This window comes from Panthera pardus, unplaced genomic scaffold (assembly GCF_024362965.1).
Source record: "Panthera pardus isolate Hobbes unplaced genomic scaffold, ASM2436296v1 HiC_scaffold_27, whole genome shotgun sequence".
Classification (NCBI taxonomy): Eukaryota; Metazoa; Chordata; class Mammalia; order Carnivora; family Felidae; genus Panthera; species Panthera pardus.
Genome location: NW_026526843.1, coordinates 70,895,473 through 70,919,362, shown reverse-complemented (window position 1 = coordinate 70,919,362; position 23,890 = coordinate 70,895,473). Strand labels below are relative to the sequence as shown.

Here is a 23,890-nt window from a genome sequence, read left to right as displayed (position 1 = left end):
GATAATGCTAACTAAACACCTTGTTCCCACCAAGTCAGAAACACTTCCCAAATGCCAGGTCTGTGTTTAGGTACTCTGCCCTCTAAACTGGACCATAGAGTTGATCCAGCTGATCAAAAAAGAATTCTTTCTCACTGGCACACTCAACCCCCTTTCAGACCTATCTTTTTGCTGCTCCCACACTATAAAAACTCAACCTGAATTCATCCTTCAATCTGCCTTCCTTACCCCAGTACTGAGGGGATCAAACATTACTAGCCTTTCAAGAGGACAGTAATTAACAGTATCATATACTGACCCTCCCTCTTTAAACTCATCTCCCTCAGGTTCAGAGGCATCATGGCTCCTTGGCCTACACCCTGCTTACTACTTCAGGTTTACTTCTAGCCACCCCAATCTGTTTTATGCCCCATCCATGCATAAGTACTCTCATTTCACACATATGTCATAGTCTTTCGTGGCTCCATAACTGCAAATAATGTTTCCTCCACCTGAAATGACTTTATCTATATTCTTTGCCTGGAAAAACTCTTAATTGTTCTACAAACTGCAGTTCAGCTTTCATTTCCTCCAAAATTCTTCCCAATCCCGCACACTGTTCACTATGTGTTTTCTGCATTATTTCTTTCCCCAATTGACTATGAACTCAAGGGGATGGACATTTTATTTATCTTTATCTCTCTAGCACCTAGTGAAGAATTACTGCTCCAGAAATTTTTATGAACTACAGTATTATTCTTGTCATTTTTCTGACGAGTAAAATTATATTAAGCAACATTATACAATTTACTTGGGGTCAAAAAGCTACTAGGCCACAGAGCTCAGATTTAAACCCAGTTTTTGAAACTCAAAATACAGCACTCTTTCCTCTTACCATAACTGCCTGACAGGGAAATGATGGGGATCTTCTAAAATAGCATTTAGGAAGATAATTCATAAAGTGAACAGAACAACACAGGTGGAAGGTGATAGGCTGAACTAGCAGGGAACACTGGCAAGTACCACAGTCAGAAAGAGGGTTAATTCCTCTATCTTCAAACTGAACTAATAAAACTTCACAGGGATGCTGAGAAAATAAATGAGGCACATGGCAAAAAGTGTCTAGCTCAGTGCCTGGCACACAGTAGACATTCAATAAATAGTGGATTATATGGTGTTATTATAGTCTCACTTACTCGTATGATTTACCTTTCTAAAACACAAACCAGTAATAGGAACTGACAGAACTGAAAAGAAGAAACCTTTTTCAACTTCATTTTATGGAAATTCAAGTTACTACTTACCTCCCTTTCCTTCTAAATAGAGAACCCAATTCCTCTTCCCACTCCGTAAGGAATCCCATATTAAAACTGCTTAGGCTAACACTACTGCAAGTTTTGCAAGCAGCCTCTTAATGAAACGGGACGAGGAAAAAAGAACTAAAATGAGAGCTTGCACTCATCTGCTAGGAGGATATGAAAGTGGCATCTACTGCTTCTGTCTTGAGCTTTCCAGTATGTGCCTGAGCAAGAGAGAAAAGGCCTAAATGAGCTTACTGTCTAAGAGAGTAACGTTAAAGGCTGGGATCTGGAAAGTAATGTGTGTAGAAAAAGAAAAGGAAGAGACCACAGGACAATGCTTCTTATAAGTACTAGCCAGTCAGATACATCAGCTGCATTCTGACAGAAATGGAACAAATTCTGTGATAGCGCACCAGATAAATTTATTGAAACCATACTGAAAGGTGCCTTGGCAGACTGGAAACTAAGGAGAGTTTTGGAATCATGAATGAGTAACTGGCCTACACAGAAGCATTGGATGAGGGTTCTGGAAATCCCATTTAGTACACTTCATTAGAGGTGATTTTCATCTCCAATACACATCCAAAACAGAGAACAAAATTTTTGGTTAAAGACACAAAAAAGCAGTTTTCAAGAGCCTGCCACCAAATCTCAGACCTCTCTAATTTTCTGTGGACAAGTAACACAAGAGAGATCTTCCATGGAAACCAGCAGCAGTGAAGAAAAATTGGCCCATTTTTTCTCCAAATTTCTGCCTACCTCAATTGCGTCTACTTATACCACCAAGGTCCAGCATTAGTAAATGGACCTTGTTTCATTTTTTAAACAATTTGTAAAGAACAGAAATCCTTAAAAACCCATGCATTAACACCCAGTTTGGGAGGCAGTTTAAAGGACACATTAAACTACTTTTAGAGTATGAAACGTTTGTCTATCAGCTTTTATCTTAATAAACCCTTGAGTGAGTGTGTGTGTGTGTGTGTGTGTATATTTCCAAAGCCTCTACAAATACAGGCAAAAGTGAGATGACAGAATAAAAATTTTTGGCTGTGTGGTCATTATATTATATTATATTATATTTTATATTATATTATACAGTATAGTATGTAATATATAAGATTAAGTTCTTCCGGTAGGTAAATATCTTCTCAGTATGTTAAACTCATCTTGACATTTTAGGGAATAGGGGAAGGTTTGGAGGACAGAAGAAGAGGCATCGACTGCTTAAATATATCTGAACATTACATAGAATATGGGGTATAGTTTATTCCATTATTCCAACTTTAGGAAACAGACATATTTATCTAAAAAAGCAATTTTGGAAAATGATATTTTAAACACTTGCTATTTAAAGGAATACTACAGTAGAAACTTATTAAAAGCAAGTAATACTATCCTCCTCCAATTCATCCATATCCTTGCAAATTTTCTTGTACAATGTGACAGGCACTTTTAATAATTTAATAAATGATCTTAAAGAGTATAGGCACTTTCAGAAGGCTTGACATAATAGATATCATTTTACTCAACTGAGTAGTATCTGGTCCAATTCAATCTTAGGCCAAGAAGAACACACAGAGTCATGATTCACATGACAGTGATGAACTTGATTCTTTGGCACTAAGTCAAGGTATACTCTTTTCTGAGATGCAGGCACAGATGCATTTCAAAAAATATGGCACACAAAAGAACTGACCTGCTTAGCACCTGGCTTCTGCTCCATAGGTGTCATGGTGAGCGTTTTGGTCTCTTTCTCATACTGGCAGTAATATTTGACCCAGGATATTCCCAAAGCCCCTACAATGATAGGCAAAAGTGAGCTGGCAGAATATATTTTTAGGCAGTATGGTCAATACACTCCTAAGATGGGAAGGGTGTACAGTCTGCTCTTCATAGTCATAGTGTTTCAGATCCAGCCCTAACCCTCCCCTGAACTCCAGCAGCCCTGCAGTGCCATCAACACACAGAACGTATGGAGATCCTAAAACTCATCAACTACTTTCCACATTGGCTCTAGCTTGCTCCAAATCACTCTCCTTGCCATATCCCCTATGAATGCTTCTACTACTTATCCTATTACTGTATGAGTTGGATACAACTGTAATCTTCTGCTCGTCTTTCCCTGTAACCTGCCATTTGACTGGTGGTTGGGTTCTGTCCATTCTATTCCTTACATGTCTCTCTTCCAGCTGCTTCATCCTCTCCATCCCTTTTAGACCTGAATTAGTTCAGGACACTATTGCTGAATTACTTTTAATGTTTTATTAAGTATTTCAGACAAAACAAAAATTCACTATTTCTCCACAATTAACCATGTCAGTGGTCTTCTCTCTGATTTCCCCTATCTCTGATCACTCTTTTCTAGTGCATTCTCCACTCTTTAGCTAAAGGAGTATTCTTAAAACACATATATGTATATCATTTCTCTTATAAATCATGCATGGCTTTTCCACCATCTTTAAACTCAGGTTGGCCCACAAAATCCTTCATAATGTGATATTTACCTTTCCTACTTTGTCTTTTGCCACCCTCTATGGTCCTGTCTCATTGAATTACTTTCAGTTATCAAACAAAGAGTTGGTCATGTATTTTTAGTCCAAATTTTCAAGACATATTTAAGACTGAATGGGTCACCATTAATAATTACAAAAGGATTACAGGTATAAACCAGGGTTATTCTTGGCAAACCAAGAACCTGAAAATAGATTACATCCTCACATACCTCTGTGCCTGAGTAACATGCAATGGTATATACCTGGAAATTTCTTCCCCCTTTTTTTGCCTATCAAACTCCCACTCATAATTCGAGTTCTAATTTACTTCCTCAGTGAAGCCCTTAGATATATGCCCCAAATGCAATGCTCAGCACATTTCCTTATAATTCTTGACATAGTTGTCTATCTTCCTCCTCAGACTGTGAACTTGAAGGCAAAAATCAAGATTGATTCAGTTTTTAAAATCCCCCAGTGCACTGCACATTGTCTGGAAAAAAAGGATGCTCAATAAATATTCAACTGAGTAACAATATCATATCCATTTGACAAATTAGAAAACTGGAGCTAGTTGATATTATAGCCAAGATTGCAAACTCATTATTTCCACCTCTTTTATAATATAGCAGTAGTTCTCAACCAAGGGAAATTTTGCCTCCCAAGGGACATTTGGCAACGTCTGGAGACATTTTAGGTTGTAGTACCTAGGGAGTGCTATTAGAATAAAGTGAGGACAGGGCATAGATGCTGCTAAACACCCTAAAATGTATATGATCCACCCCCCCTCCCCGACAAAACAAAGAATTACCCAGCCCAAAATGTCAATAGCACTGAGATTGAGAAATACTGCAATATAGAGTTGAAGGGATACATCTGAAAAGTGGAAGAACACATCTTTGAAAAATATCAAAAGTTAATTTCTCAAAGAGAGGAAAAGCATGATAATATCAATGCTTAAATGCCATGTTTTGTGAATTGCAGTAGTTTTTTGCCACTAGTAACATCTGAGTAGCTTCTTCTTCTTACTTCTCAGGTAAAATAATTATGGGCAGGGCTGAAATCACAGGCTTTGGGAGCACTGGGTCATAGTTCATAAGGAAAAGCAAACAGCATATGCAGGTTTTCATAATGTTATTTAGGAGGTAGGAAGGCTTGAATCTTCTGCAATATTCAGTAAGTGGATAAGTTAACTCATTTTCCTTGGTCAGCAATGAACAACTGTCATCCCATTGAAATCACAATGGTTGTTGTTTAGTGCTTTAAGAGCAACCATGTGCTTCTAAGGCAGTGAGAAGTATAGAGTATAGTGATACGAGCATAGGTTTTGGCATTTCACAGAATGGAGTTTACTCTTAGGACTGTTACTTGATAGTTGGGTGACTTTCAACTAGTGATCTCTCTAAACCTCAGTGGCCTCAAGTAAAATGGGTATGATAAGTGGTTTTAATGATCAAATGAAATAGTGTATTTAAAGTACTTAGCACCATGCCTGCCTGGCACATAGCAGGTGTAATAAATATTATTTTTCTGCCTCTTTTCCCTTACCACTTTTTCCCCCCCATCAGAGCCATCAGAAGGATTAAACAATTAACAATCCCCATTTTGAATCACAGAGAAAAACCTTAAATCTTATCATACCAGACCCTTTGTAAGACAAATTCCTAACCTCCCCCTCCAACTTCCCCTTCATTTTTTTTTTTAATCCACTATGTCCAGACTATTCTCCAAAGAGGTGTAGCTGTCAGGGGTCTGTGAACAATATAGGTTCCTGGAGTTTGGAGAGTGGCAAGTAGGTGACAGTCTACTGAAACCCAATGGGGATCCCTATATTCCCACACACATTTCTCTTGTGTATAGAGATAGCCTTCGATGGTTGGCTGTCCTGGAAGTTTGCATGTCTGGGGAGCTTCTTTCATCCTTTTCTTAAGTTCTTCCATCTCTTCCCGAGTACTGGAGAAATGATTTCTTGTCTGTTAAGACATTATCATCATAATTATTATCATTATCACCATTATGATATGATATTATGATATCACCATTATCATTATCACCATTATCACCTTATTAAAAAGCATTTATTGGTCAGAGATCCAGTGCAGAGTTTTCTTGGTTTTCATTATATGCTACAACACAGCAGAAAACAAATGTTGAACGGCATAGTGACGAGAAAACAATTTTATGGAGTGTAACAGTACTAAAGACTAAAAGGGAAACAGAAACATAAATAATATAACAATAAAACACATGTGGGAGACTTTTATTTTCTAATGGGAATGACATAAGGCTCCAATAAACAAGGGCTCTTAGAATTCTGAGCACCAGACTGACTTTCACTTTACAAGAAGGGAGACTATAAAGAAGGTTCCCAAAGATAATATTATCATGGCAACTTTTACGTTTTGCCTCAAGTAAAGTTACTGCCTATTTGACTCTGAATCAAATTCTAGCCATTAGGATAAAATACATGACAATGTACTCTTTGAAGATAGATCAACTGAAAAGTTATGTTTTCATATTCATGAAAAAAAAAGCTAATGGTAAGAAATAATATATGTACAACTACACAACTAAACACAATAGCAAAACACTGTTTGAAATATGGGTAAGAAAATCACTAGAGATAGGTCCTTAGCATCTAGCCTCAAGATTGTTATGTCAGTCAAAATGGTGATCTGGGCTGCCCTATCTTTTTGGGCCTACTCTACTGATCATCCTGTGAATGAATTCATCATATACATAGATACAAGGGGTTTTATTAAATTCATACTTCTCAATTTCTTTTTTGAGGAAGATTCAAATGATTAACCTGGTTATAGGGATATTTTATAAATCCAAAGACATGGGCTCTCACATTCTGGTGAGGGTGAGTACCCAGCAAAAAATTTAAAAAAACTACTCTAAGTCAAGATCCTCCTAAACAACCAAGTGAAGTTTATGTCCACTACAACTTACCAACCTATTTCATATAAAAATACTCTGTAAATTTTATGCAATGTAACAACTAGTCCAAAATCACTATCTCAGTGATGCCTTCTCTAACTGCACCAGGCAGTCAATGTTCTACTTTCTGTGCTGCTTTAAAAATTTTGGTCGTAACACTATTGAAACACTTATCACAAGGAATTATGATGTTTTCCAGTGTTTATGTCTCCTTCATGCAAGAAACTGCATGTACCCTGAGGAAAGAAAAACTAACATGCATTATTATGGTATGTCCAGTGTCTTGTAAAATGTCTGGCACAAAGTATATATTATATACATAAGTATTCATTAAATGTAGTTAAATAAATGAATGAGAAAAAATATATATGTTACAAAGATGGGAAGACTGTGCCTATGCCATCTATAAGAACTAGCATTTGAAAGAAGGTGAATAAAACCTTTAGATATAATTTATTTAACTCTAGTATTTAATGAGAGAAGGAAGAGAGAGGAAAATGGACATTTGTGGTCATAAAACTCTTAAGTGTCTAGACCAACACGGAAGTAGCATAAGACCTGTGCTTAAACAAGCCCATAGCTGGTTTCTGATCTGGAAGAGATGTGGTAAATTAGCAACATTTAATAAATATTGGATAGATAGAAGTATTAGTGGGTGGAGGGGTAGGTTTGAGCAACAATAAGCCTCAAAGACTGCGGAGAGTTGAAACTGAAAGAGCAAGAACAGTCTAGCGCACAAAAATATTTGTGACCCATACCAATATGTCCTGACAAATTGGCTAGACTGCAATAAACTGGGATTTCAAGGTTAAAGTTATTGAGGCTAAAATCCAACTGGAATGTGGGGACAGGTGAAGAAACCCACATGCAAACTCACATTCTGCAAACTGAGCTGGAGCTGCTGTTTGTATGGGAGAAAATCCTGTGTGAGCTCTACAGTCAAGCTGTTGGAAATGAAGAGGCTATGAAGAAAGGCCAAGACCTAGGGAAAACATGTAAAAATAACTTTATCACCAGCATCTTCTCATTATCAAATAAAGGAAAAAGAAACACGGAAAATAAATTCCATAGCGTTACACGGTATAGTGTTAAAAGTAATCATGAAAACAAAAACAGGTGTACATAAAGCCATTCTCTTATTAGGTTAAACATTTACACTGGAATTAGTTCCAGAAAATAAGAACTACCAACAAATTTGTTCATTCAGATCCTTTTCAGATAGCATATAAAACCATTCATAATTTGGATAGTATGGGAATAGACTGTGTCTTTTCTCTTTATATCTTCAGAATTGTCACCGAGTAGGTGCTCAATTAATATTTGTTGAATAAACAGATAAGTGAATAAATGAATAAAGTAAGATTCTGTACCTTAATGAAGACTGTCATAATGCTAAAATATTCACAGAGTGTGAACCCATTTTTGAGTTAGAAATGTTTCAGGGGGGGTTCAGAATAAGACATACAAATTATCAATCAAACATTTTTAATGTGAAAAATATTCAACCTCAATAATCAAATACACATAAATAAAAACAAAGAAAATATGATTTCAGCTATCAAAAACAAACCTTTAAAAAATAATACTCAATTCTGCCAATAGTAAAGTGTAATAAGAAGTAGTAATAATTGTTCTATTCTTTTTAGAAAATAAACAGGTAGGTGCATATAAATATGCACACAGATAACACCATATGCATATAGACATGCATATATGCATAAATACAAAAACAAACTATATATATGTACATATACATAAATACATATAAAATCTATGTACATATACACACGTATGTGCTGCATATATATGTGCATGTGTGTGTGTATAAACGTATATGGGTGTGTATACCACATACATTGTCATATACATAATCTTTCTGTTTCTCTCCCAAGCTTTCTCATCTCAGGAAATGACACTACTACCCACTCAGTCAAGCCAGAAAGAATCATCCCTGATTTCTCTTCCACTCACATCTGAATCCAAATTGTGTCAGTTTTATCTCCAAAACATAGGTCTAATCCAGCCATTCTTTTCTTTTTGAATTTCCACCACCCTAACCGAAACCAACATCTTTTCTTGCCTAGACCACTGTAGTAGCCTTCTAACTGGTTTCCTCACTTTCACTGTTGGTCTTTTTTAAGCCATTCTCCACACAACAAAATCAGCTCATGTCATATTCTGTTTAACACTTATCAGTGGTTTTCCACTACACTTAGACTAATATCCAAACTTTTTACCATGCTTACAGGTCCTGTACCTTCCTATCATACATTAATTACTTCCTGCCCCTCTCTTTTTCTATTGCCAGTATCTAGAGGCACTAATCTTTTCATTCTTCAAGCACACCATTCTTTCCTAACTTAAGGACTGTGCACATGTGTTTTTCTGTGTCTGGAGTATTATTTCTCCATTATTCATGTGGCCTCACCCTCTCTTTCTTTAGATCTTACCGTAAATGATACTTTCAGAGATCTTCCTTGACCATCTACTCTAAAGTAGCTGCCCATTCTTGTTATTGTTTTAGCCATTATCACAACTTACAATTAATTTTATTTATCTGTATCCTTGTTTCCCTTCTGTCTACCCAATACGAATGTAGTCCTTATAAAGAGAGAAACAGAGTCCATCTTATTAATTATAGAATACCCAGTGTTTAGCACAGTGCCAGTCATAGAAGTTCAATTAATTTTTTGTATAAATGAATACACACTTGATTGCATACATATATATACAGATATATACAAATGTGAGCACAGATACACGTGTACATAAATATACATGTTCATGTGCAAAACATATACATGTAAACACATGTTCACACATGTGTACACACACACCCACATATCTATAAGTACAAAGGCATACATAAATAGAGAAAGAAATACTGTAGATACACAGAAAACTTAGAAGGAAAATGCCACAATATTAACAGTGATTACCTCTGTTTTGGAAATTTATTATTTTTGTTTTATTTTTCCTATAGTTATTTTTAGCTTTTCTGCAATAAAAGTACATTTTTTATGCTAGAAAATAAAAGTTGTTAAAATTCCACATAGTTGTCAAATCAAAGCACATCACTTTTATGCTCACAGAGATGTAAGTAGAAAAAAATAAAGAAGATAGAAGTAAAAACAGTACAGAAGTAAAAACAGTACAATAGGAAGTCATTAAGTGCAAGGGACATGAGCTTGTAGCACATTGACTGGTATGTGATAGGCCCTTTAGAAGCTTTATGAAAGCATGAGAGCAAGGAAGGGAGGAGAGCAAGATAAAATGAAGGGTGACAGAGAAATCAAAGGAGGGAGAGAAGGAAAGAGGAAGCAAAGAAAGAGAAAGAAAGGAAATTCATAGCTAGGGAGACAAAATGGGAAAGAAGGGACACTTGGGTGGCTCAGTCGGTTGGGTGTCCGACTCTTGGTTTCAGCTCTGGACATGATCTCCTGGTTTGTGGGATCAAGCCCCACATTGGGTCTATGCCGACAGCATGGAGCCTGCTCAGGATTCTCTCCTTCTCCCTCTCTTTCTCTGTCTCTCTCTCAAAATAAATACATGAACATTAAAAAAAAAGAAAAGAAAATGGGAAAGAAAAGAAAGGCAAGAAGGGGTGGTAAGGAAGAGAAAATGTTAGTAAGAAAGCAAGAACAACACAAGCTGGTGTGTCTATTTTCTTGACATTCATTATTAAGCATTAAATATCCTTCACCATCTTTGAGATTTCAATTTTATGATCAAAGTTCTCTGCATTTACCAGGAATTTGGTAAATATTTTTACACTATTCATCAACAGATAGAACTTACTGGCTCCACAATATTGAACTTCTTGGACTCCTGAACTTCCTGGATTTGATAAACATAATCAAGGGAGGACTCAAAGAAATTATGCCTCTCTTTGTCCACCTGGAGGTCTGCCTGTAGAAGAAGAGCAGCAAAAGTCACATAACAGCATAATCATTCACATAAGTCACTGCTTATGCACTCAACAGAATGCTAGAGCTAGGAAATAATTTAGCCACCAAGTAGTGATCTTACTCCTTTATTTTACAGATAGGAACTATAAGCCAAGAAATAAAAAGCGATCAATGGGAAACTTCTGGTTTCTGGTCGAACAATTAAAAAGCCTGCAAGTTATCATAACCATCCTCACAAAAAAACAATGCTGAACAAGTTGAAAATCACAACTTCTCTTAGAAACAACAGAGAATTGAAATCAGAGGGAAAAGAGCTGCCTCAAATATTGGATAGACAGGTGAAAATGGAGAATCAGAGCTTACAAGAGCAAAAGCTGCGAAGCAGAAACCCGTTGCTATAGCCGGTATCAGACTATCAGTTATTTAAGAACAACTCTATAAGGAAATCCAAAGACAACAGGGAAGACAGAAACAAAAATACCACAGGAAATTTTGGCCTCTGAGAACAATATCTAGAATAAACCAAACATAGTCTAACAGCAAACTAAGTACAGCCTAACTCCTATCTATATAAACATAAAGCCTAATGCTAAAGACCTATTTACTTCAGTTCCTTTTACCCAGAACATTACATCTGGCTTTCAACAAAATATTACAAGTCATACAAAAGGGGAAAAGACAACAACAACCAGTTTGAAGATAAAAAACAAACATAAAAACCAAACAGATAAGGCAGAGATACTGGATGGTGGAATTACTAGACAAGAAATTATAGTGAGGGCTCTAATGGAAAAGGAGGACAATACACAAGAACAGATGAGTAATACAAGTGGAGATATGAAAGGTAAGGGAAATAATCAAAAGGAAATGCTAGAAATAAAAAAACATTAGCAGAAATGAAGAATGCCCTTAATGGGCTTATCAACAGACTGAACAAGGCTAAGGAAAGGATCAATTAACTTGAAGATATGTCAATAGAAACTTCAAAAACTGAAATGCAAAAAGAAAAAAAGAATGAAAAAGATGGAGTAGTGTATTTAAGAGGTGTTGGACAATTATAAAAATGGAAGATACGCATACTAGGCTTTCTAAAAGGAGAAGAAAAAGAGGAACATAAGAAATACTTAAAGTGATGACTAAATTTTTTCCAAAATTAGACAGATAAGAAACAAAAGATTGAGAAAGCTTAGAGAACAATAGTATAAATACAAAAAAATTACATGTAGGCATATCATATTCAAATTGCACAAAGTCAAAGGCACAGAGAAAATCTTGAGAGAAGCAGGAGAAAACCTACCTTATCTAAAGAGGAGCAAGAATAAGATTTCTCTTAAGAAACCATGCAAAAAGAAGAGAGTGGAGTGAGATGTTTAAGGTACTGGAATAAAATCACAAATTTATAATTCTGCATCCAGTAGTTATTTTTCAAAAGTGAAGAAAAATTAAAGATTTTCTCAAATAAAAATTTAAGGAATGTTTGAGGTAAACTTGTGACTGAATATATATTACAAGGAGTTCTTCAGACAGAAGGAAAACTATATAAATGAGAAATGTGTACCAAAAGAAAGAAAAGAAGAGTACTAGAGAAGGAATAAATGAAGGTAAAATAAAATCACATTTTTTCTTATTTTTAACTAATCTTACAGATAAGAGTTTGTCCAAGATAATAATTGTAACAACGTATTTGGTGAATATAGATTATCAAATAGTGGAATGAATGACAATAATATTATAAGTGACTGAAGGGAGCAATAGGAAATATTCTGTTATAAGGTTCCTGTACCACACATGAAGAAGCATAATGTTATATGAAAGCATAAATGGATTAATTGTAAATGTGTATGGGAAACCAGAGTAACCACTAAAAAAGTTTTAAAAAGTATAAATCATATATGCTAGAAGAGGACATAAAAGGGAATCATACAATTTTAAGTTAAAAAAAGAGAAGGCAGATAAAAAATTAAGACAAAAATAAGCAAAGGGTAGCCAACAGTAACAAACATGGTAGATATTTATCCAACTATATCAATCACTTCAAAGGTCAATGGCCTAAGCACACCAATTAAAATGTAGAGACTGTTGAGAGTGCATGAAAAATAAGAGCCAACTATATGCTATGTATAACATATCACTTGAAATATAAAAGACATAGACTAAAAGTAAAGGTATGGAGAAAAAAATTCCATGCCAACAAGAATCAAAAGAAAGCTGGAATAGCTATATTAATTTCAGAAAAAGGAGACTTCAGAGCAACAAAACCTGTCAGGGAAAAAGAAGCATAACATAATGATAATGGTAAATTCTCTAAGAAGATATAACCACCCTTATTGTGTAATAGGACATCAAAACATGGGAGGCCAAAAACTGATAGAACACCAAGGAGAAATAGGTGAACCCACAATTAGAGTTGGAAATTTCAACCTTCCTGTCAGTAATTGAGGCAGAAAATCAGTAAAGACATAATCGAATTGAACAGCACCATCAACCAACTGGATCTAATTAACATCTGTAGAACATTTCATCCAACAACAGCAGAATACACCTTATATTCAAGCTCACTCAGATCACCATGATCAACCACGTCCTGGGACATACAATATACTGGAATAAATTTACAAGAACAGGAATGATGAAAAGTATGCTCTCAGACCACAAATAAATTACACTAGAAATCAATAATAAAAAATAGCTGGAACCTGCCAAAATACTTAGAGATTAAACAGCACATTTCTAAATGACACATGGGTCAAAGAAGAATTCTTATGAGAAATTAAAAAGTATTTTAGACTAAACAAAAATGAAAATATAACTTAGTATTTGTGGATGAAGTGAAGGCAATGCTTAAAGGAATGTTTATAGCATTAAAACCATATATTAGAATAAAATAAATCTAAAATCAATAATTTAAGCTCCCACCTTAGAAAAATAAGAGCAAATTAAAACCAGAATAAGCAGAAGAAAAGAAATAATAACAATTTTTAAGGAAACCAATAATATTAACAATAGGAAATAAACAAAGAAAATCAACAAAATCAAAATCTGGTTAATTTAAAACATCAAGAAAATAGATAAGACTATAGCCAGATTAAGAAAGAAAAAGAAAACACATACATTTAAAATGCCAGAAATGAGAAGCGCCCATATGTCTTAATCAGTTAAGGATCCAACTCTTGATTTTGTCACAGGTCATGATCTCATGGTTTGTCAGATTGAGCCCCATGTCAGACTCAGTGCTGATAGCACGGAGCCTGCTTTGACCCTCTCTAGTTCTCTCTCTGCCTCGCCCCCACTCACGCTCTTTCTGTTTCCTTCTCTGTTAAAAATAAATAGTAAATAGCCTTAAAGAATAAAAAAAAATGTCAGAAATGAAAGCAGAGTCATCACTATTGATCTCATGGATATTAAAAGGATAACAAAGGAGTATTAATAACTCCATGCCTTAAATTTTGATAACCTAAATCAACTAATTCCTTGAAAGACACAAGCTTCCAATACTCACACAGGATGAAATACACAATCTGAATAGATTTATATTTATTAAAGGAATTGAATCAATAATTAAAATCCTTCCAAAAAAGAATGCACTAGATGGGTTCACTGGTGAATTTTACTAGATATTTTAAGGAAGAAATGATACCAAATTTTTACACTCTCATCCAGAAAACAGAGGCAGAGGGAATATTTCCTAACTCATTCTCTGAGGCCAGCATTACCCTGATACTAAAACCAGACAAAGACATTACAATAAAGGAAAAGTACAAACTAGTATCTCCAATAAACATATATATAAAAATTCTCAATAAAATATTAGCAAATCAAATCCACCAGGGTATAAAAAATATACACCAGGACTGCATGTGATTTATTTCATGTATGCAAGGCTGGTGCAACATTCAAAAATCAGTTGATATAATTCATCACATCAACACCTAAAGAATAAATATTAAATGACAATACCAACAGATATAGAAAAAAATATTTGACAAAATCCAACACACATCCTTTGAGAAAAACTTTCAACAAGCTATAATTATAAGGGCACTTCATCAACTTGATAAAGACTATCTGTAAAAAACCTACAGCTAACACCGTGTTTAATTTTGAGAAACTAGATATATTCCCTCTAACACCAGGAACAATTCATATTCAAATCATAGTGGAATTCTAAGCAAATGCAATAAGACAAGGAAAGGAGATAAAAAGTGTATAGATTGGAAAGGAAGAAATAAAACTATCTTTTTTTTCCACACATGACACAATTGTGTGTATAGGAATTCCCCCCAAAAGTCAACAAAAATCTGTTGGGAGTAATAAGTAACTAGATAGCACAACTGCAGGATACAAAGTTGATATAAAAAATCAATTGTTTTCTTACATGCTAACAGTGGACATTGAAATTGTAAATTAAAAACACCAAACTATACAGGTGCCTGGGTGGCCAGTCGGTTAAGTGTCTGCCTTCAGTTCAGAATATGATCTCATAGTTCGTGGGTTCAATCCCCACAACGGGCTCTGTGCTGACAGCTCAGAGACTGGAGCTTGCTTCAGATTCTGTTTCCCTCTCTGTCTGCCCCTCCCCTGCTTGCACTCTGTCTGTCTCTCTCTCAAAATTAAATAAACATAAAAAAACTGAAGTATTTGTATTAGAAGAAAATTTGAAATGCTTAGTCATAAATAAAAAATTTATAAGATCTATATGATGAAAATTATAAAACCAGTAAAGTAAATCAAAGATCTAAATTTATGGAGAAATATTACATGTAGATGGATAGAAAATATTATCAAGATGTCAGTTCTTCACAACTTGATCCATAGCTTCAGTGTTATCCAATTCAAAATTAATGCAAGCTATTTTCTTGATATCAACAAAGTGACTCTAAAGTTTATTTAGACAGGGAAAAAGGCAAGAAAAGCCAACACAATATTGGGAGAGAAGAACCAATTGAAGTATTTACACTATCTGATTTCAAAATTCCCATAAAGTTATCATAATCAAAACAATGTGGTACTGGTGAAAGAACAGACAAATAGATCAATGGAACAGAATAGAAAGCGTGAAAATTATATTTACACATAAATATAGTCAATTAATCTCTGACACAGGAGCAAAGGCAATACAATAAAGCAAAGATAAGTAGGCATATACTAGGACATGATTTAAGATACTGTTCTGACTCACTATAGTAAAAACAAAGACTATTGTCAAGTTTAATAAAACACTACAGATGATGCACTAAGATTTTTCCTTTTTATTCTTTCATTTTACAAAATGTAGGGCATGAATCACTAAATTGATATCATGACCTACTAAATGAGTGGCAACCTGCAATTTAAAAATTACTGCTCCCATGAACAGTATTAGCAGATAGCTCACCAATCTTATCCCAGAAAATAACACAAAACAGATATTGTTTTCTAGTACCATATTTCTTGTATTCGAAGGACCTACTCTTGAAACATCTTTTTAAAGGGTCACCTTTATTTTTGCCTCAATGATCCAGAGGTCAATGTAGATATTATGTAAGAAAATCAGGATCATAATCTTCCTTCATTGTTTCTGACACCAGCCCTAGATTCTGAGCATCTACTTCATCCCACCAATACTTCTTAAGGTAAAGTCTTTATAGAAACTGGTTGGGGGGCGCCTGGGTGGCTCAGTTGGTTGAGTGTCCGACTACAACTCAGAACTCAGGTCATGATCTCGTGGTTCACAAGTTCGAGACCCGCAGCAGGCTCTGTGCTAACAGCTCAGAGCCTGGAGCCTGTTTCGGATTCTGTGTCTCCCTCTCTCTCTGCCCCTCTGCTGCTCGCACTCTGTCTCTTTTTCAAAAATAAATAAGCATTTAAAAATTAAAACAAAAACTGGTTGGGAATTTATCTAGCCAGGGCTATGACTCAGGTTGTTTACCTGCAGAGATTCTCATTGGACCAGAAATGGCTTATGAAGTAATGAAAAAAAAGGGACTGTTTAAATATCTATGGAAGTTAATAAAATGAAATACAACACAACTGTGGGGGAAAAAATTCAGTATGTGTGCTACGAACCAATATTCAAGGTATATTCTTAGGTTAAAAAGAGTAAGATAAGCACACTGTGTATATTAGCCTTCTAGACTTCTGGAAAGTTTCACAAGCTATTAGTAATGGGAACTGCCTCTAAGGAAGAGAAAGAAAGGAACGGGAATCTTGAATGATAAGGATTTAATATTTTCTATACCTTTTTATAGTGTTTGAAGTTTTTATTTTGTGTATATACATACTTTATACTTTCAATTAAAAATAGATAAATTTAAATAATATAGCAAAGATAGTCTTTTCAACAAATGGTGCTTAAGCAACTGCACATCATCGTGCAAAAAATTAATCTAGAGACAGACCTTAAACTTTTCCCAACAATTAATCCCAAATATATCATAGAGCTAAATGTAAAAATCAAGGCCCTAAAACTCTTAGAAGATAATATAAGAGAAAATTCAGGTGACCTTTGACTTGGTGATAACTTTTTGGATATAACATAAAAGCATAATCCACAAAAGAAAAAAACTGATAAATTGGATTTCATAAAAATTAAAAATTTCTTCTCTGTGAAAATCTTGGTTAAGAGAATGAAAAAACAATCCATAGACTGGGAGAAAATCTTTGCAAAACATATCTGAGAAAGGGCTGGTATCTAAAATAGACAAACAAGCAGCATTATCAACAATAGCCAAATTATGAAAAGAGCCTAAGTGTCCCTCAACTGATGAATGGATAAAGAAGATGTGGTGTATCTGTATATATACAATGGAATATTACTCAGCTATCAAAAGGAATAATCTCTTGCCATTTGCAACGTCACGGATGGTGCTAGAAGGCATTATGCTAAGTGAAATAAGTCAGTCAGAGAAAGACAAATACCATGTGATTTCACGCATACGTGGAATTTAAGAAACAAAACAGATGAATATAGGGGGAAAAAGACAGTGAGGCAAACCATAAAACAGACTCTTAACTATAGAGAAGAAACTGAGGGTTGTTGGAGAGGAGGTGGGTGGGGGGATGGGCTAAATAGGTGATGAGTATTAAGGAGGACATTTGTTGTGAAGAGCACTGGGTGTTATATGTAACTGATGAATCACTAAATTCTACTCCTGAAACTAATATTATACTGTATGTTAGCTAACTAGAACTTAAATAAAAACTTAAAACAATACAAATTCCAAGTTAAAATTTTATTTTTTACACCTAGAAAGTTGAAATAAATATCTTTTACCCCAAGGGGTGTGGAGAGGGGGGGATAAAACAAACAAAGAAGTAGTAGGGTATCTTTTTTTTTACATTTATTAATTTTTGATTGACAGAGAGAGACAGAGCACAAGTTGGGGGGTGAGGCGGCAGAGACAGAAGGAGACACAGAATCCGAAGCAGGCTCCAGGCTCTGAGCTGTCAGCACAGAGCCTGACACAGGTCTCCAACTCACAAACCGCAAGATCATGACCTGAGACGAAGTCGGATGCTTAACCAACTGAGCCACCCAGGTGCCTCTAGTAGGGTATCTTTTAAAAAAATAAGAATAAAATAGACAAACAGCTCTTAAAATGAAACGATAATAATCCAATTAAAATGGCAAAATATATGAACAGGTACCTTACCAAAAGAGATATGCAGATGGCAAAAATGCATATGAAAAGATGTTCAACAGAATATGTCATTACAGAAACGAGGATTACAATGAGAGATCACTACATACCTATTAGAATGGCTAAAATCCAAAACACAGACAACACCAAATGCTGACAAAGAGAGCAACAACAGCAATAAGAACTTTCATTCATTGATGATAGAAATAAAAAAATGTAGTCACTTTGAAAGACAATATGGAAGTTTCTATAAAAAACTGTAAGAAACTAAATATACTTTTACCATACAATCCAGAAATTGTGCTTTTTGGTATTTACCAATATTATTTGCAAAGTTATGTACACAAAAACCTGCATTCAAATATTTACATAAGCTTTATTAATAATTCACAAAGTTGAGAGGAAGCCAAGATATCCTTCAATAGGTGAAAAGATAAACTGTGGTAAATACACACAATGGAGTATTATTCAGCACTAAAAATAAGCGAGTTATAAAGTCATGAATAGACACAGAAGAACCTTAAATGAATATTGCTAAAATAAATAAGCCAAAATGAAACTGCTACATGCTGTATAATTCCAACAATAAAACATTCTGGAATAGGCAAAATATGGAAACCATAAGATCAACAGTTGCTAGCAGTTTGGGGGGTGTGGCTGGATAGAGGGATGAATGGGTGGTGCCCACACATATTTTGGGCAGTGACATATTTTCTGCATGATAGTGTAATGGTGGATTTATGTCATTACACATTTGTCAAAACCCCCAGAATGTATAATGCATTGGCTCATCATTCATGCAAATGTTAATAGTAGGGGGAACTGTATGCTGGAAATTAGGGATATATGAGAACTCCGTACTTATAATTCATCTTTTCTGTAAACCTATAACTGCTCTAAAAATAAAGTCTCTTAATATTAAAAAAGTGACCCAAGGTCCCCCAGATTATTTTTTTAATGTTTATTTATTTTTTAAATATGAAATTTATTGTCAAATTGGTTTCCATACAACTTCAGATTATTTTTAATTGAAGAAGTTCAAAGGCTGTATCCTTGCTCTTTAGTAAAGTCACCAGGGACCTCTACATACAGCAACCAAACTACTAGGACATTCCAGAAGCTTTCATTGTAAGTCTCCAAAAGAACAAAGTTTGGACTGTGCCAAGGGTCCCAACCCCCTAGAGAATTGGTAATTCACTAGGAGGACTCAAAGGACTCCAGCATATAGTCATACTCATGGCTAAGATTTATTTTAGTGGAAGGATATGAAGCAAAATCAGCATAGGGAAAAATACATGGGATGAAGTATAGAAGAAACTAGGTGAAAGCTTCCAAGAGTGTTCCTTTAGTACAGTCACAAAAGACACAGTTAATTCCTTCAGCAACAAGTTAACAACACATGTGCAATATGGTCTACCAGGTAAGCTCTTTAGACTCAGTGCCCTAGGTTTTTATTAGTGCCTGTACACAGGTACTGGCTGCTGAGCATATACCAAGACTCCAGACTCCCAGAAGAAAATAAGACATTCAACATAAACCACATTGTTTGTACAGGCAGTCTAGGCACAGTGAGTCATTCTTACCATTTAGGAAAAATTTTATATCTGTGTAAGAAACTGCCCACTAGCCTAGTTCCCAGATACCAGCCAAGAGTTAATATTATAGTCAGATTTTCCTAATCAAAGTAGACTCAGGCCTTTTATGTTAACTCTCTTCTAGCTAGGAACCCAAAACAGAATAGATGGAAAAGGAAGAAAACAAAGGTATGCAGAAGAAAAATGACAGAAGACCCCAGAATAGTACTTCATTCCAGTTTATGGAAGAAAAGTAGTCCTTCACTTTTTCAATACTAACTCTATCCACCACTGAGGATAGATTTATCACCTTGAAGCACCTTACATGATGTAATGGACACTCACCAAATCACATATCAGCTTTGCCACAATCTATATAACCTTGGACAAGATGATTTCTAAGAAATTTCACAGCTCATGTCTATGACCTTATTCAATTGAATATCTCTTTTTATACTTGAATCTTTTACTTGATCTATTATCCAACACACAGAACCATTCTTCCATTAAAAGCAGTTTTAATCAGTTAATTCCTTTCCTCCCTTCTCCAGGGCCACCCTTGTGACTTAGACCTTTTCCTCTAGATCACTGTAATACTTTCCTAAACTGATTTTTGTTTGTTTGTTTGTTTGTTTCCAGTCTCTCCCAGGTCTAATTCATCTTACAACCTCATACAGTTTAAGATTTCTAAATCAGAATTCCACTCATATTGCTTATACAACCAAAAGGTCTTGTTAATCTTCCCAGAGCCAATAGAATTCAAGACAAACTCCTGAGCCTATCACTCCATAATATAGTCTGAACTTTCCTGATCATATTTTGTCTTTCACTACTCTCCAATAGTAATGAAATTTCTGGTCATACTATTTCCCAAACGTACTCCATGTTTTCCATTCTTGGGGCCATTGCCCTCCATGTGAAAGGTCCATTTCTCCATTTCTATCTGTCAAAGACTTCACTTTTTGTTGAATGACCACCTCAAATTGAATGGGCCCCATTATTTTACAAAGGCAAATCTCCACATCCAAATGTAAGTTTTTTATTCTCCAAACACCTCCCCACCCCTCAAGGATACCACATACAGATACATGTTACAGTATGTAAAAAATGCTACTTGTTTAAGTGTCATGTGTGAATACATGTGTGGAATTTTAGCATTCCAATTATAAGCTATAGAAGGACAGGAAGTATGTCTCATTGTCTCTCTAGTACTGTTGAACCCAGCTTAATGCCTGGCATGTGGTATGCATTCATGGAATAGTGATTTATTTGAACTAAAGTCCCTGAAAGCCCATACAAAAAAAGTTAATGTTGGAATATCTTGGGGGGAAAAAGGAGAAGATCTGCTCCTGATCTACCAAATACAGTACTAGTCTAACTTTATCCTCATGTGGATTTTGGAATCAAAAACAGAACTGAAAGGGACTCTGGAAATCACTGCATATCACTCCTCCTTTGAAAGAAAAAAAAATATGTTATCCAAAGTCACACCTTGAAAGACAAGAAATAACAAGTGTTGGCGATGATGTGAAGAAAAAGTAACCCTCATGTATTATTGGTGGGATGCAAAATGGAGCAGCCACTGTGGAAAGCAGCATGAAGGTTCCTAAAAAAATTAAAAATAGAATTACCACATGACCCTGTAATTCTACTACTGGGTATTTAGGCAAAGAAAATGATAACACTAATTCAAAGAGATACATGCACCCCTATCATAGTTGCAGTATTATTTTCAATAGCTAAGATAAGGAAGAAACCTAAGTATTCATTGATAGATGAATGGATAAGGAAGACGTGGATTTTGGTATAATATGCAGCCACGAAAAAGGATTATATCTTGCCCTTTGTGACAATATGGATAGCTCTGGAGAGTATTGTGCTAAGTGAAATAAGTCAAACTGAGAGAAATTAATACCATATAATTTTAGTCATATGTGTAATCTAAGAAACAAAACATGAGTAAACAAAAAGAATAAGACCTATAAATAAAGAGAACAAACTGATGGTTTTCAAAGTAAAGGAGGGTGAGAAGGATGGACAAATTGGGTGAAGGGGAGTTGAAGAGATAGAATTCTACTTATGGAATGAATAAGTCACAGGAATAAAAGGCAGAGCATAAGGAATATAGTCAGTGATACTATAACAGTGTTGTATGGTAAAATTTTATTTTCTCAAACTTACATGTTATTGTTTACATAAAAAGTATTTATATATTAAATTATTTATTCTAAAGTCCAAAAAACAAATGAACAACAACAACAAAAAAGTCACATAGTTAGTGAGTGGAGGAGCTAGTTTGGGAACTCAAGGCTCCTCAGTCCCAGGCAAATGGTTTTAACTGTAAGACTACTATTATAGTGGTTCCCTGCTGAGGCAGGGTATTAAGGAAAACCTTGTAATAGGAAGATACCAATGTTACCAAGGCATATCTGGCAGCAGAAGGTAGGAACAGGCTTTTTGAACATACCTCTTGTAACTGAGATTCTTTCTTCTTGGAAGACAGATGTAAGTGCCGATCCAGCAAAGAATAAAATCTTTCACCATCCTTTTCAAATTTCTTTTTCCGTTCCTAGATGTGGGAGAGAAAGCACAGATTAAGATGTCTATAGTTTTTAATTCACTCTGCTCAGAACTGAGAATGAAGGATGCAGTGTCACATTCTCCATATTTCTAGTCTCTGGAAAAAACAAATAAATAGAAAATTTACTTTTGCATTGGTCTCAGCAGTTTCGATTACCTCAAATATAACCCTAAACCATTCCACCTAAACACAGGGCAGTTCCTATTGGTACAGTTGATGGCCCTGGGAGCTGCTGCTCAGAAAATGGCACTTAAAATGGCTCTGTACAGTTGTTACTTTTTCTTCCTTCTAATATCTTTCTTTTTTTATGTGCATTAACTACTCATTCATTTTTTAAAAATAGAAATAAGGAACAACGGTGAACTAAATATATGCCTTTAAAAGTCATATACAATGCATTTAGACAGCTTAATAAGCAAAACATTTCCAAGGCAATAGGAACCTTGGACTGCTTCTATAAGTTATGAATTCTTTGGTATTGTTTAAGTATTTTACTACTGCATGTTAAAAGATGATGTTTAAAATGAGGAAACAATCCTGGAAAGTGTGGCTTGGAAAGCAAGAGTCAAAAACTTTACAGGAGGATGCGCCTGGGTGGCTCAGTAAGTTAAGTGCCCAACTCTTGATTTCGGCTCAGGTCGTGATCTCATGGTGTCATGAGGTCAAGCCCTGTGACAGACTCTTCAGTGCTGGACATGGAGCCTGATTAAGATTCTCTCTCCCTCTCTCTCTGCCCCTCCTCTGCTCGCATTCTAGTCCTCTTTATCTCTCTCTCTCAAAATAAAAGTATGAAATTTAATTAAGCTCTCTGCCTCAATAAAACTTAATTAAGCTCTCTGCCTCAGCACAACTGGAAGTCACACAGCACCAAAGGAGCACTAACAATGTCCATTTGTCACATACTAATACTGACACTCTGCAATCCTCTGAACATCATGCTGGGAAATTCATGGAAACAGCTTGTACTGTGTCATGGTAAATCCAAATTCACTGAGCATCTACAGGGTGCCAGTTACTAGAAGAGGCACAGCAAGGGACACACAGGAAAAATAGAAAAAAAAATCCATTATTGATTTCTAGAGGCAATCTGTTCCTGGGCAAGAAGCTTAGACCGTTTGTGACCTCTGACCTGTAAGAAACATGCTTTTTTCCAAAGGTAAAGAAGCAGAGAGGAAGCTAACATTAACTGAGGCTTACAACAGTCCAGGAAGTATGCTATATACTTATAATCCATTATTTCATTTAGTCTTCACAACCCTGAGTAGTAGATATTGGAAAGGAACTTAAGGATCAAAAAGAAGAATTAACTTATTCAAAGTCATATAATATACAGATCTACTTGATTTATTACATACAGTCTAATAAGGCCCAGATGATCATGAGAGGAATTGCACTCAGGAGGCCTGTAAATAACCAGGAAACCTTGTGAATAAAACTCAAGTAGGTCTACAGCCCTAGTCCAAACTCAGATACCAAAACACAATAGAAATATTCAC

General features: G+C 35.3%; 1 protein-coding gene across 8 annotated transcripts in view; it reads right to left on the bottom strand.

Moving 5' to 3' along the window:
• The window catches only part of OPHN1 (oligophrenin 1), a 532,200-nt gene that overhangs the window by 253,219 nt on the left and 255,091 nt on the right, over nucleotides 1–23,890 (bottom strand). For all 8 annotated transcript variants that reach the window (XR_002074899.2, XM_053891532.1, XM_053891531.1 and 5 more), the window contains 5 exons: nucleotides 22,281–22,382; nucleotides 10,511–10,621; nucleotides 7,590–7,694; nucleotides 5,613–5,742; nucleotides 2,977–3,077 (listed from right to left, as the gene is read on the bottom strand). Coding sequence is in view for 7 of the 8 variants with exons in the window: in XM_053891532.1 (XP_053747507.1) it covers nucleotides 2,977–3,077; nucleotides 5,613–5,742; nucleotides 7,590–7,694; nucleotides 10,511–10,621; nucleotides 22,281–22,382 (549 nt within the window). In the remaining variant the exon portion in view is untranslated. The remainder of the gene's footprint in view (nucleotides 1–2,976; nucleotides 3,078–5,612; nucleotides 5,743–7,589; nucleotides 7,695–10,510; nucleotides 10,622–22,280; nucleotides 22,383–23,890) is intronic.